General features: G+C 36.6%; 4 protein-coding genes across 6 annotated transcripts in view; all 4 read left to right on the top strand.

Annotated features, from left to right (window-relative positions):
* Nucleotides 1–15,618, top strand: part of LOC124264775 (leucine-rich repeat, immunoglobulin-like domain and transmembrane domain-containing protein 3) — a 180,144-nt gene that overhangs the window by 89,811 nt on the left and 74,715 nt on the right. The gene's annotated exons all lie outside the window — the stretch shown is intronic.
* Nucleotides 1–15,618, top strand: part of LOC124264774 (Down syndrome cell adhesion molecule-like protein 1 homolog) — a 137,993-nt gene that overhangs the window by 77,787 nt on the left and 44,588 nt on the right. The window lies entirely within an intron of this gene.
* Nucleotides 1–15,618, top strand: part of LOC124264773 (hemicentin-2-like) — a 255,580-nt gene that overhangs the window by 54,089 nt on the left and 185,873 nt on the right. The gene's annotated exons all lie outside the window — the stretch shown is intronic.
* The window catches only part of LOC124264776, a 32,624-nt gene that overhangs the window by 5,656 nt on the left and 11,350 nt on the right, over nt 1–15,618 (top strand). The window contains exons 3-5 of one of the 3 annotated variants that reach the window (XM_046699567.1): nt 3,811–3,914; nt 5,757–5,901; nt 8,344–8,711. In XM_046699567.1, the coding sequence (XP_046555523.1) occupies nt 3,811–3,914; nt 5,757–5,901; nt 8,344–8,498 (404 nt within the window). In that variant the 3' untranslated portion in view covers nt 8,499–8,711. Of the gene's footprint in view, nt 1–3,810; nt 3,915–5,756; nt 5,902–8,343; nt 8,712–15,618 lie in introns of those variants that run through there. The other 2 variants (XM_046699568.1, XM_046699569.1) reach the window with 2 other exon arrangements.

Here is a 15,618-nt window from a genome sequence, read left to right on the forward strand (position 1 = left end):
AATAAATGGTGTCTTGAAAACGGCTTTAAATTTTCCAAGTCCAAAACTAATTGTCTACACTTTTTTAGAAAATATTTGCCGCATAAAGATCCAGAACTATCTTTAAATGGTACTCCCATCAAAGTTGTTAAGGAGGCCAAATTCTTGGGAATAATTGTCGACTCCTATTTAACTTTTTTGCCACATATTAAATCACTTAAAGCCAAATGCCTGAAGGCACTCGACTTGTTGAAAGTTGTTTCCAACTCAAAGTGGGGAGGGGATCAAGCTACCCTCCTCCACCTATATCGATCATTGGTCCGCTCGAAACTTGATTATGGCTCCATCGTATATGGTGGAGCCTGTACAAGCAACCTAAAACTACTTGATTCTGTCCACCACCAAGGCCTAAGACTTTGTCTTGGCTCCTTTAGAACCTCTCCTATTGATAGTCTATATGTTGAGGCAGATGAGCCTTCTCTTCCACAACGTCGTATAAAATTATCTTTACAATACATTACTAAACTATATTCTAGCGAGTCTAATCCTGCATTTAACTGTGTTTTCAATCCCCTCTATGAGGATTTATACAACAAAAAACCTTCTCTTGTTCCGCCTCTTGGGCACAGAATTAAGCCCTTCATTTCTGCTGCCGGCATTGAGCTGGAAAATATAGCTCCTTCCCGTCTTCTTTCTTCTCCTCCTTGGCAGTTGGTTAAGCCCCAAGTTGACCTAACTTTGACCACATTTAAAAAATCAGAAACTAATGAATTACAGTATAAACAAGAATTTAGTCAGTTAGGAAATAAATATACTACATATAAATCCTTATTTACAGATGGATCCAAGGATGGTGGCGCTGTAGCCTGTGCCACTGTCATTGGGTCCAGAACAATATCATCTCGATTGCCTGATAACAGCTCTATTTTCACGGCGGAAGCTAACGCTATATTAACAGCTTTAAAATATATTAACTCACACCGTAAATATAAACAATATATAATCTTTTCTGACATTCTTTCTTGCCTTCTTTCTTGCAAACATCCACTTTTATTAGAAATTCTTGAATGTACAATGAACTTGCTACTGGCCAATGCGACATCGTCTTTTGTTGGTTACCCAGCCACGTTGGCATTTCTGGGAACACACTGGTTGATATTGCTGCTAAGGCAGCACTCAACAAATCTGTGACACCACTTCTTATCCCATACTCTGATTATAAAGCCAGCATTAGAACATACATCCGCGATCTAATGCAGAAGAATTGGGACACCCAAGTAGGTCTTAATAAATTACATGCAATAAAACCCTACATTGGTTACACCTACTTGGGTTGTCAGTCCAAGTTTGAAGAGGTCATTATGCGGCGATGTCGTATTGGTCATACCAGATATACCCATGAATATTTGCTTAAAGGCGAAGATCCTCCGTTTTGCATCCCTTGTGATGAAAGAATCACAGTCACGCATGTCTTGCTTGACTGCATCGAATATTCCATCACAAGGGATATCTATTTCAAAGTAAACACCATGAAGGATCTTTTTAATAAAGTCAGTTCTCATTTAATTATTGCTTTTTTAAAAGAATTAGATTTCTTAAGTGATTTGTAAATAGATAAATATTTTATTATTGGTAATTTAAATTTGTAACTGAGATTGTTAGTGGCCGTACCCTCAAAGGGGGTTGAAGTAGCGTAACATTATTGTCCTCCTGAGAGGGTACGTAAGTCCAAAAACTTTCAAAGTTATGTATAAATTATCACATTTTAAACGTAGTATTTTTGTTATTTTAACTGTTGGCTAAATTTTCCTATAATCGCCAGCGGCTGAAGGGATGGTGTAAATCCAGCTAGGATCCATGCAGGTAGCAAACGTAATGTAAGTCCCCATGGCTCCTAGTATGGTGATCTACCTTCAGATGGTGGCGATCTATAGCCCATTTTTATATTGTGTTGTTCCCTATGGTTAAAATGTTTTAGATTCAAATACTAGTTTTACATATATATCTGTGATACTCTAGTTGCTTTACTGTCCTTTGTCGGCAGGTTTTATGATCTTTATATATATATTATTTCAATGTCAAGTGTTCTCGTCACGATATGGCTGAAATATTACCGATGTGACGTTAAATAATAACTCACTCACTCACTCACTTATGCAGAGAAAACATTAAACTGATCGCATTAACTTTGGTTACATGTCTATTATTTTCGGCAACGAAAGTGGGCTAAGACAACACAATAGAACATACATCACATAGTACCTAAAACGAAAATCTTAAATTCGTGCTCAAATTATTAATTTATCTAAGCAGTTAGCAATGTGGTAGGAAAGGATGGAAGGTAGTAGTACAAATAACACTAATACCTAAGCTCACAATTGAGCATGATATGTTCATTAGCACAGCTATAATATCTCGCGTAGAAATTCTGCCCACATGATACAACTGGGTGGGAGGGAGTGGATATAATGGAGCATGGCAAAAGGCTATCACGTTGTTGTAAAGCTGCCATGCACTCTATGTAGAATGGAACGTAACACCCACATCTGTTTAACAAGTACTAAAACTCTAGCATGACATAATGAAAAGATTCGTCAATTTAAATAATTATCATGAATACTTCACTTTAACACTTGATTGCGTTATATCGTGCTTCTGATCCACAGGTTTAGTCAAATATGAAAATAGCAAAATCCATCGTTTTGTGCTGTCCTTGTTCTCAGCGGTATTCCCAAGCACTATCCGTAGGAGTTATCTCCCCTGACGTAAGTGTTTCCTGTGGCAGACATGAAGGCATTGTGTTTCCTTGTTCTCCGATCAAATTTGTAAAGTTTCCTGTTTTGGCTTGTCCTATATGACATTAATAGGGGTACGTCAAAGGGCATGAGCTATATCTCGACCTTCCCTTCAGGTTTTGAATAATGTTCAAAATATATGTGTCCACAAGATAGCTATGGCGATTGCTTGGAATGTGTTGTTACGCCATGTTCCCTGGGATCTCGATGTGACCTCTGCCAACATCTTTTGTGGACAGCTTTTGAGACGTATGCGCTGGTAATGAAAAAAGGCCACGCGAAGAAATTAGAAGACAAGGAAATTCAATGCTCACAACAGATCTGTGTATCTACACGTGATGATTCATCCATACTCCAGACCGTTCAGGATATCGGGGGTTGTGTGGCTATCCACAATTATAACAGCTCCGGTACTGGCGTATCTTCATCTACAACGCTTGAGAATTCATGGTTATCTGGACTATTTCCTGTCTCGAAATACCAACGTACACAGCTCTTTAGAAGACTCCCTGTGTCTGCCTTCAGAACATCCTCGGTGGCCTACGCTTCTAAGACAACTGCGTCATACACTCAAATCATGATGCCGTTGCCAGTTGTCATCTCCTGTAGCATTAGGAATTTCACGACTGCATGCCTTGGATATACAATCGGTTGTATATTTGAAAGATCTATCCAGATTTACAGTTAGAACGTTATCTTTGACTCGAATCAAAAGTCACACACTCATATTTGTAGAGGACAGGGTGTATCGAACAGATCATGTCAGCTTGCGAGTTGGCATCATCAAAAACACACACGCCTTTAAACTGAGGGATAAGACCCAATAATGATTATCATTATTGGTAATACTTCAATATTATGTTCTCTTATTATACTTGCACCAGATGTCAAGAGCATTTGGAGCAAGACACTGTTTATACTTTGTTTTGCTCTAATCAGAAAGCAAAGCTGTTTGGATTGCTTAAATCAAGTATGAGCTTTATTATCCCCAAACCATTCCTGGTTGTCTGTTTTACTATTGTCTATTCTACTGCAGTTGTAAATGAACCTATCAAGGGATCCTGTGTGGAGACTGCCCCTGATAGCTACACTGTGACCTGCTCAGGAGATGTGTCACCACCTGTCACACTGCAGTTAAAGGCAAGCTTAACGACCAACATATTTAATGATTATTTTCTCAACATACATCATAAATGCCATCTAGGGTCATTATTGCTCCCTTAGTTTTCTCAAAATGTAATGATTCAGGCATGTGCTTTTCAGTTATCAGTTTTACGTCCACTGCTTGTCTTGTAAAAAAGGACTTATGTTTTCTTGTCTCTTCTCATTCATCTCCGATATTATCTCTTTCTTCTGATGCAGAAGTGAGATGGGTTTGTTTGTTATAAAATGCTTGTACTGTGTTTGGTATAGAATGGTCTGCTGAAGTTCCAGGACACAAAACATATCCACATTACAGTGTTTGGTACGCATTTCCATGGCAACAATATACTTTTACGTTGACTGAAATTGGTGGCAGTCCTCCATTCCGTAGCAGAACTTAACAAGCTTCCAGTACTCTCCTATCACTTTGTAGGTAATCATGGATCATGAAACATTATGTAGTGAGTGAGTTGATATTTAACGTCACATCGGCAATATATCAGCCACATCGTGAGAAACATTATGTAAATGATGAACGTTGTACATAGTAAAACCTAGTCAAGAAAAGAAAAGTACCCTAATCTGATAATCCAATATAGGTATTAAAAATGCAGAGATATTGAAGTCACAAAAGTCCTTTCAAAAGTGTTCCTGAAAATTGTTATATGCACGCCAAAACATTCCACATACTCCTAACTAGCTGACATATTCATAAAGAGTATTTAACACTGCGCCAAAAATTGATGACTTTGCCTTCTTGTTGTATTTGAGTGAAATATACTAGCATTACCTATTAACTAATAAAGTCGTTGATTATTTGCAAACTTTGCTTGTGAAACACTTTAGTATAGCTGTATGAGATCTGGTATCATTCTTATGAGTCCTCTACCTCATTGTCAAAATATCTAAAGTTTCACTGCGAACTACACATAACTAGTTGCAGCCACAATCATCTTCCATGAGGAAACGTTGGAAACCCCAATCTGTATGCTCTCTGCTCAAGCACATTGCTATGTTACTATACAACATGTATGTCTATTTTAGATAATGTTTTAAACTATTGTTAGGTGTCTGTTTCCAAATTAAATCACTAAGTTAGCAATTGCACAGGCAATTAATGATATAGTGGTCAAGCTTCCTAAACTGGATATCCAGGGTGAAATTAACATTCTTCCCAGACTGGTACAGTGAGCGGAGAGAATCGCGAGCTTTCACATCTATGTATATAATCTTTTCATGCACCTTTTGGATAAACTCTGATTTGTGTAATTTTTAATTTTTACCCACCGACTCTTTCTTAATGAAAAGCGATAAAGGCAAAAACAGCTTTGCGATGAAATTTTAGTCAAATTATTGGAAAATAATTTATGTCTGTACAATAATTATCAGAAATCTCACATACATCTTTGTTTCTATTGTTTGGTAAGGTGAAGTCGGCGGTAACTTTCTTTTGTCCGGTAGTTTAGGTTCTTGAAATACTCTGTTTTCTTATTAGACTGACAACCAAAAATAAAATATTGGCGATGTTAATCAACTTTAATGAATCAAGTAATACAACATGCAATCTATCATGCTACACAAAGTCTATTGTCATACAGTTATGCACTGAGTGAGATTTATTTATCATTTGTTTACCAGCCTTACTCATAACTGCATACTGCATTGCACTTTTCCCATTGATAAGAAAGGAAGCAAATACATGGTTCAACATTATGGAGTATATTTAGGAAATGCGTCATGCTATTCTTCTTGCATCTATCAACTAAGGTTCTGATCTACCTGGCAGCACTGTCATTAATACATATTCTTCCATTACCCCTTGCATGTCCTATTTTACAGAGGGGCAGTGATTTCGTTGACTCAGCTTCTTCCTATAGTGGGTTGAGCCAGACAGTGAGCAGTGCTGGCACCTACCAGTGTTCTGTGACTGGACAGGGATCAGAGTGTGTGACACCAAACTCCAAGGAAGTAATCTGTACCTCTGGTAAGATGTTGTTGTGTATGTCTCATCCTACAAACTTGAGATTACCTATGTTCTACAGGTTTTAGCAAATCTACTAGCTGACAATCATCTCAACGTCTTCTCACAACTGAATAAATGATTTGGATGGGGAGGGTCGTGTGTGTAGGTGGGGTTGATCATTTCCACTAGGGTAATATGTTCATAGCAATGAAATATTCTTTTGTTTTGTTTTTATTCAATTTCAAAAGTAATAAACATATAATCTCATTCTAAGAAAGTACAGTATTTTTGTAACGAGTCACTGTGACAGATAGTAAAGGTTTACAACTAACAGCTGATGTTAACATAAACGTTTTGAGTTGAACCTGGTAGTAAATTACAGCTGATCAGGAAATAGGAACATACGTGTTGCTGACCACGGCATTATCATTAGAATGTTTGATATGACTTACTGACTGACTGAGTTTAGTTTTACGCCGCTTTTAGCAATATTCCAGCAATATCACGGCGGGGGACACCAGAAATGGGCTTCACACAAGTGCCCACGTGGGGAATCGAACCCGGGTATTTGGCGTGACGAGCCAACGCTTTAACCACTACGCTACCCCACCGCCCCTGTTTGATATGAGCTGAATACCCTGATTGCTAGATGATCATGTATCAATTTATTGAATTTCTTTCTTTGTCGAGCGAAAACATTGCTGGGCAGAGTTAAACATGCTCGCCCAAAACCAACCTGCATTACCCACACAGCACCCCTATGAATATTTTGATGATTTTGTGGTCAATCATAATCTGGTATCTTCCAGAACAGCTAAAGACTCCTGATCCAATATAGTTCAAAACCTTCTGGATGGTGTTTAGTCTATGTTAGTGGGTTAGTCTCTCTCATTTCAAAGCACCAGAGGAATATTTCTGACAGGAGCTCGAGCTTGTCATCTGATACACCGGAGACATATTTCTGACAGGAGCTTATCATCTGACACACCGGAGACATATTTCTGATAGGAGCTTATCATCTGATACACCGGAGACATATTTCTGACAGGCGCTTATCATCTGATACACCGGAACAATATTTCTGACAGTAGCTTATCATTTGACACGCCAGAATGCTTGCATTATAGATTCAAGTAATATTGCTTTACGCCTCACCAGCAATGTTCCAGCTGTTTGCCAAGTGAGCCTGTTACTAATTTCAACGTGTGCACATAATAAAAAGAACCATAAAAGTATGATACCCAAGACCATATAATATCAGTAATGCACCACATTCAAGTTAAAAGGCTGATTATTTTGGTTAAAATCTGTATCTTAGATTTGATCATAAAAATCAAGTTCATTAAAAACCTGCAAATCCTATACCTAAGCACTTGAGTAAAACATTGCTTTACATTACTTAAACAGTTTTTCAGCCAAACTGTGACGTAGTAATCTACATTTATACGATAACTGTTATCAAAGGACATAAGCTACCAACATATGGCAGATTGGTTCAAAACTAGTCACAGAACTATTTAACTATTCCGCAAAATTGCGATAAAATAATAGGGATGTAGATTGCCAGAAACAGATAGCCTCTCCATTCCAGGGAAAGTGGAATCTACGGTAGCCATATTTCCTACATTGGTTCTCCAGCTGAATTTGTCTTCGTAGAATGTCTTTGTCGTATCAATGCAGTAACAACAATTATGTCAATGAATGTCCTGTGGCATGATGTTGGGATATATATTTGCCTCATATTAATGGCTTGCACTTAGTATAAGGTTTTTTTGGTGTGTATTACTATTTGTTCAGGAGCGGTTATTGCTGTTGTATCATCTTTATTGCTTATCTTTATGTCAACATCGCTTGGAAGACAATACTGATGATATCATCCTTTTTGATACTTTCGTCCCTTCTTTAGAGCCATAAGTATACATTAACATGGACAAGTATTAGCAACATCCGGTATTTTCACTGTATCAAACCCATGAAGATCCGAGTTATAATTGGTCTTCAGCAACCCATCCCAGTCGTAAAAGGCGACTAACGGGATTGGGTGGTCAGGTTAGCTGACTTTGTTGACACATGTCATCGTATCCCAATAGATGAATGCTCATGTTTTTGATCACTGGATTGTCTGGTCTACACATTAAACAGCAAACCATCCAGCCAAATTATTTGATCAATATTTCGCTATTAACCACGGCAACGGAACTTATCCATGACTTTAGCTTGTAGATAAATAAAAACTCCAAGGATAATTAACTGTTGCAGTGCTGGTTTTAACCCTTCCAAATGCCTTAAGACCTTCTTCCTCACTGTATCAGACGTTGCATTTGACGATGAGGTATTGCGTTCCATTCTTCAAGGGGCCTTGTTCCAATACATCAAGATTTTATACTGGATGTTCGCTCTGGCGTATTTTAGGATGTCAGTTTTGTACTCTTGTCCATTCAGATTGTGTCTAATCGTCTTAAGGTTTACAGTCACGTGAGAAGCACCCCCGCACCATCAGTAAACTCCCTCCAAACATTCTGTTGCAGCGCGACACACGAGGCCGACCTTCCCCCCATCGTCTTCTGACGATTAGTCTGAATGCCCTTGAAGCTGATCAATCCAATTCTGAAACGTAGCAGGCTGCTGACCTGTTGCAGGTGGTTTATATTACGAGCCAGGGCCCCTATCGAAAGGATCCTAGCGCTAGGATATCCTAACTTTTATCCTAGAGTCTGGGATAGGTGTCCTACCTTATTCTCTAAAAGTATCCTAGCGCTAGGATATCCTAACTTAGGCCAAATACTAGGATAGGGTCTGACTTGTCCTAAATAAATCCTAGACGAAAACAATATGGCGTCGTACTTGTTTGTTCATGCAATGTTTGGGGGAAAGAATGACTGTAAGAAGAATGCAGAAAGGATATATCGTAACCGGACTGCGCCCCTCGATGTATTCGACGATGCGGAGTTGGTTTTTCGATACTGTCTGTCAAGGCGAGCGATTCAAGAGGTGATAGAGCTGTGTCGACCCGAGCTAGAGAGAGCCACACAACGTTCAAGAGCCCTTAACCCCGATCTTCAAGTACTAATAACCCTTAGGTACCTGGGGAAGGGTGGTTTCCAGTCGGAATTGGCTGATTTGCACGGGGTTTCACAGCCTACTGTCTCCCGTGCAATTGGTACCACTGTAGACATCTTGTCACGGAAACTAGACCGTATACATTTTCTTAAAAGTTGCAACCTCACAGCGGGAAGTCAAATAGGTGTTTCACGCACTTTCTGGCTTTCCCAATGTGCTTGGCTGCATCGACGGTACTCTAATTGCAATCGTCCGTCCACAAGCATGCGAGGAGGTAGCGTATGTTTGCCGGAAGGGATTTCACGCTGTAAACATCCAAGCCATGTGCGACGGAGATCTAAGGTCAGTATGAAAGCACTCATAACTTTCTAAATCATACCTGCATACGTAAAACTGGATGGATACAACTCTACTGTACAATATTTACAGAGAACACAGTAATATTTTGATGCAAGCCAAATGCGGAAGTGATTATTTCACAATCTATAACCTTGACATTGATTGATTAATTTGAATATCTATTTTTAGAATTTAAAGCCTGAGAGGCCCGTTTGAGGTGTCGCATTAATTTCATTCTAATGAAAACGTCTAAAAAAATTAAAACTGGAATTGTACACTGTAATGTCATTGACCGAGTGCAAAGGATGTAAATGACTTGTTCATGCATTATTGTTTACATAAAGAAATTAGTACACAATTAGAGATAGAGGTGTACTTTTCCTTACATGTATGGATTATAAATTATATATTGGAAAGGACATTTAAACTACGATACATATTGCATATACCCTGGAAATATATATTTTTAGCATTAGCATCACATAATTTGTTTGTACTCCGGCAGCACGATTTTCTCTTGGTATGTTGGTAGAAATGGATGTTGTGTTATTACAGGTTCACCAATGTTGTATGCAGATGGCCAGGTGCAACACGTGATAGCTACATCTTTAAAAATAGTACAATTGGAAGCTAACTTGAAGGGTCTGGAGGTAGAAATGGATGGTTGCTTTGAGATTCCGGGTAAATTTCATTATCATTTTGTAACAAAATAGCTTAAAATGAGTGAAGTTTCATAAATAAAATATATGTACTTGATAATTCCATTTACTAAGAGTAAGATACATCCAGTTTGAATTTGTGTTGTATTTACTAACACCGTCTTCATATTTCTCTTATAAATCATTTGCGTATATATCTACAAAATCCTTCAGACATGCCTGCAGACCATGGATGGTCATGCCCCTGAGCAACCACCAGACACAGGGAGATCTAACCGAGCGCTCTGTAAAAAAAAGAACACAGTGGAAAGAGCTTTTGGCCTAATGAAGTCTCGGTTTCGGTTAGTTCGATTATCATAATGAAATTAATATTTCAGAATAAGAAAAATACATAATTAAAAATATATAATCTCAAGGGGTTAAACACAAAGATTAAAAGTTCATTTATATCAAAACTGAAGGCATGAATCTGTCATTTACTTACAAGGAATTAAACCATTTTGCAAAATGAAGTTTAAGATAAAGTATGAAAATATTGCAAAAAATATCCATATAGTTATTGTCTGATAGAGTAAGGAGACTATCTCTTTACAGATATAGCGCCAAAACCTATAACTGGAACTTTCACTCACTAAGCTATCGATAAATTGATATAGCTTTAACATGAATGTAGTAGGTTCTCTTTAATAATTAGATGCCTACACAAGTCAACGGGCTGCCTGCCTTTCAAACCAGCTGTCAGACAAGTGTCATCGGCTCGTGTATGGTGTGTGCCAGCTACACAACCTGTGTCTCAACCATCGCCTTCCACCCATGCCAGCCCTACCTGCAGAGGATGGCAATGACCCGCCATATGTCGGTCCACTTAGAGATGGACACCAGACAAGGAAACGCTTGATAGACAGCACTTTCAACTAACATATATGGTAAGTTTTTACAACAGTTCATTTGTTTTCTTTGTAGATGTCAGCATGAAGAGAAATAAATAACCAATTTTTCGATAAAAATATAATCTGTTAATGCATTTAACAATTGAAAATACACTAAGTACATACATCTAATGTTATGAATGTACACTGGTATTTTGATAAGGACTTGTTGTATTTGTAAATAGGAACATTGCAAAGCATCATTAAATTGGTTCATTTTTTCAAATTTCTGGGTTATCCAAAGGCACCAACTTCAACTTCGTATGTATATCAAATGAATGTGTAAATTTCATAACCAATTTCATCCCAAAAAAATATTTCTTAAGTAAATTTAGTATCATTAAAATGTCAAAATATATATATTGTTCAATCTTCTTAATAATTAATTTCAAGGATATATTTCAGAATATGATAAGAGAAATCAATGCCATAACAAGTTCACCATATGAATAATCAAAATACATTTTTACCTCACATACATTGCAAGTTTGTCAATTGCCAATATCCTGAATCATTGGAGCAATGTAAACTTAAATCTAGTAATCAATCATAACATTATTCTGCAGATGAGGAAAATAGGTCTTAGGTGATACATTTCATCAAAAGACACCACTAAACCATCTATGGAATGTTTCAGTAAAATATTCAGTAAAATAGCAGTTGATGTTTGAGATATGCATGGCATAAACAATGGGACGGATTGAGTGAAAAACAATGTTAGGGACATGTATATCAACTCCTGTGCAAGTGGTGATACAATAAATAGATTCATTTTCACAAAACCATTATATCAGCAGACACATGGAAGTTTTATTCAGTATTTTAGCCGATATGACCTATTACGGTACTCTTGTAGATGTTTTACACTGTACAGTATAGTTAAAATAGAAATATACATACATAAATGAACTTCTATTTGCAAAAATAATATTAGATTGATATTTCTTGAGTTTAATCAGTTTTCCATTAGTTGATATCTTTGTACAAAGTTGTGAGGTATCTGTCTAAGAAAATTAAAACTTTTACAAATGAAAAGTTCATGACACTCATCCTTGACATTGCCTTCATGACAATAATGACATAAACTAAACTATTATTGTTATCATGTACATTTCTCTTTCTAAGCTTTAAAAAGACATGAAATTTTGGTAATGATATTTGTAATGTAACATATGTTTTATTTGGGATTACTCTTTCTTAGTGTATTAATGATATTTGTAAGGCTCAGAGAGCTCCTAAAGTCCTAGCTTGCAGTTAAGGTACATACTTTTCTGTAACAACAAATGATTTCATACAAATTATTAACAACCAATGGTACTTGATAATTTAACAGGACAACTCGAACAAGCTTGAACTACTCACATCCCCAACATATGACAATATGGATTTATTTCAATTCATTGTTAGACTTTCTTAATAGCAAAGTATTGTATATACATTCCGAATTCAAATCTGATGATGGTGAGATGCATATGTGAGTAACAGTCTGATCTGCCTGTTTTCTCATCAGCCGCAATTCATTAAGTACTGGCTCTCTGCAGGCGCTCTCTGTCGATCTGCAAGCATTCCCGCATGATGGCGACCTTCTCCCTCTCAAGCTGGACCACTTCAGCTGCCTGGGCTGCACTGTCTTCTACAAAACAAACAACAATCATGTCATATCCACAATAAATTTCAACAATTTGAGATACAAACATTGTTTTGTTTTTCCTTTTGTACTTTTATTACTATAAAGGAACTTACTTGCAATCATCATTGATTGCATTGCACCTTGTAAAGTTGAACTGGTATATCACATTGTTAATATATGAGACAATTTCATCTTTGAAAAACTTTTCATACAATCATTACGAAATATTACTCACTGACATTACAAAGGTTAATAATTACCATGAGTATGAACTTTTGTCTTTTGTTTCTTACTCCCAGGTCTAGAAACAACAAAGAAAATTCACAATATAATTGTTTTCAAGGATATATTGCAGAATTTGAATGTAATAACATTAAATTATTTTTTTGACTGCATCAAATTATAAATGCAGTACGTATACATAATTCTTCCATTACTATAAGAAAATAGTATTGAACTGGAACTTGGAAATCTGGAAGTTAAATCTTGGAATTTATTAAGATCTTAAGTATTAATAGACTGATAAACATTGTATTTGTCAAGAATGGAGATATTTTCTATTTATTTTCATTTAAATATCACTGATCTCTCATTGCGTGACGTACTAAGTGATATCACACTGAAAACACCACATATTCTCTATATATTAGGCTGAGGTATATTGTCATACTTTGCACACCAAATCTAAATGAGATAAATCTATAATTATCATGATTTGCGATGTGATATTATTACCTATGTCTGGTGACAATTGGAACGATGCTGGTGGATCATGCGGTGTTGGTGGTGCTGCTTGTCGTGGTGGAGTGCAGGGCGAAAGGAGGATAGGTGATGTCCGGGCAGAGTCCACATTCAAATTGTTGCTGCTAGTAGAAGTCGAGGGAACAGCTGCATCAAACAACACACTGCCCAATGCTGAGAAGGCTGGAAATTAATGTTTTATATGTCAGAATACCTTTGCAAGTATATTCTTTAACAAAAATGTATAAATTTATTTGGAATATTAAAAAAGTACATGACACTTAAAGAGAGAGGTAAGTTACTGGTTTGCAAATATTTTAGGGCACAACTTATCATTATGCAATTAATGCTATAGGCCCCCATACTGTCAGTTATACAAAACATTAATTTCACACATTACTTGGTGATCACTTGTATATCATAAGTGATTTATGATAACGGATGAATACCTGACAAGTCTTCACTATCCAGCCATCCTGTGCAACCATTGATTTGTGCGTATGGAATGAGGGACACCACCTGTAAAAAAATAAATGAACTTTTCAGTAATTAAAAAAAAGCATAAATTTGATTATACATAGACACATTGTTACAGGTGTGACAATGTAAAAATTTAACTTGAGACATGTGCAGGTATACAGTACAAAAAAAGTGGCTGTACCATGATACTGAAAATATCGTTGATTTATACATTCTCATATCAACAACATCCAGTAATAAACAAGTTTTTAAATTCATAATTTTATAATTTCATTACTTAAGTTTCCTCATACAAATATAGATTTATGCAATATACCTTATACTCAAAGTCACTCAGTGGAGATGGTGATGGCCCACCGCCTGTCTGGAATATAGCCTTCTTTAGGCTAGTGGCTTTCCTCCTTGTGTCACTCCTGTTACAGATTAAAGTACATAATATCAAATTATTTCCATCTTTAAGATCATTTACATTCATATAACACTGACCTTGATAAATTCATTTCTTTGAAGAAAATTATCAGCCTGAAATTGATTATTGCAAAACTAAATATTGACATTTTAAATTTTAGTAGATTTTAAGGTTCTCAAAAAGATGTTATTTTAATAAATAAAATTATCCTTTTGGAAGTTAGTTCTTTGTTTCGGCTTGTTTGTCAAAGTTAAAGCCGCAGTATTGAAGGCATCCCTATATTATATTAGATAGGTTTACTGTTCTTGTTTAGTACATGAATGTTATATTTTATGTGGTCTTACTTTAGAGTGGTCCATTTGTTTTTCACTTCCTCTGATGAGCGGAAAGAGGACCCGCAAGCACTGACTCTGAGAAAACAATACAATAGGATTTAAACATTCAATGTGTACTTCACTGCAGACATTCTAATCTTTTCTTATCAGTTATGAAAACTTTAGTAGCATGTAATATACTGTTAAACAGTATGATTCATTATCAAAAGAATAGATTGAATAAAATCATATCAGTACTCAGAGCTGATGATAAAATATCTAATGTCTTTCTGAAATTCACTCATCAAAATATTGTGATCAATAACATTAGCCATTTTTGTGGATTGCTAAAAATATAATCAGATAAAGTTATTATGAATTATTTTTCGAGAGGAGAAATTGCAATTAGTACTTGCCTGTGAAAACAATAATTTTGACTAAAATGACCAGCAGAGCCAATGAGTCCTACTTTGACTTTGCATTGTTTACATTTACGAGCTGATCGCGATCAATAGATTGAATAATTAGATTCACCTGTTTGATATGTCCTTCCAAATCTGTTGCTTCTTGCTGTTGGTAACAACGGATGAAAATGAGCTAAATAGAATAGACTTATGCTTCTCCACCTCATCAACTAAACAATCCATCTCGTTCCGAGTCCAGTTGACTTTTCTCGCTTTCTTTTCTGCGGTCGCCATCTCGCTTGAGCTTGACATTTTGACGTCTGCTCGGGGATTTCCTAAAAAGCTGTGACGTCATATGGGAAATCCCTTCGCTTTTCTATCTCACCGACTGAAGAGCTCGCTATCCTAGCTAGGATCGGAAACTCAAGTTAGGACAGGGATAGGATCGTTTCGAGAATGGGTCTTATCTTAAAGTTAGGATGTCCTAACTTCTGTCCTAACTAGTTAGGATCTGTCTTAGCTGGGACACTTTCGAGAATAGGGGCCCTGGTACTTATTTGTAACATGCAATGTTAACCATGCTGCAACAGATTAAATATCAGTTTAGGTTGCACTGGATTATGACGTGTGTTTTGTTGCACCATTATGGACACACCACCTTTCCATTGTTTGATGATTAGCTATGTTAAGTATTATGTGAAAAAGAGTGAGACATCGGACAAAGGTTCTGAACGTTCATGATAGTGCGATGTGAGAGATGGTATTCAGCAATT

The sequence above is a fragment of the Haliotis rubra genome, unplaced genomic scaffold (assembly GCF_003918875.1).
Source record: "Haliotis rubra isolate DU_JTF1 unplaced genomic scaffold, ASM391887v1 Scf941, whole genome shotgun sequence".
NCBI classification, from domain to species: domain Eukaryota; kingdom Metazoa; phylum Mollusca; class Gastropoda; order Lepetellida; family Haliotidae; genus Haliotis; species Haliotis rubra.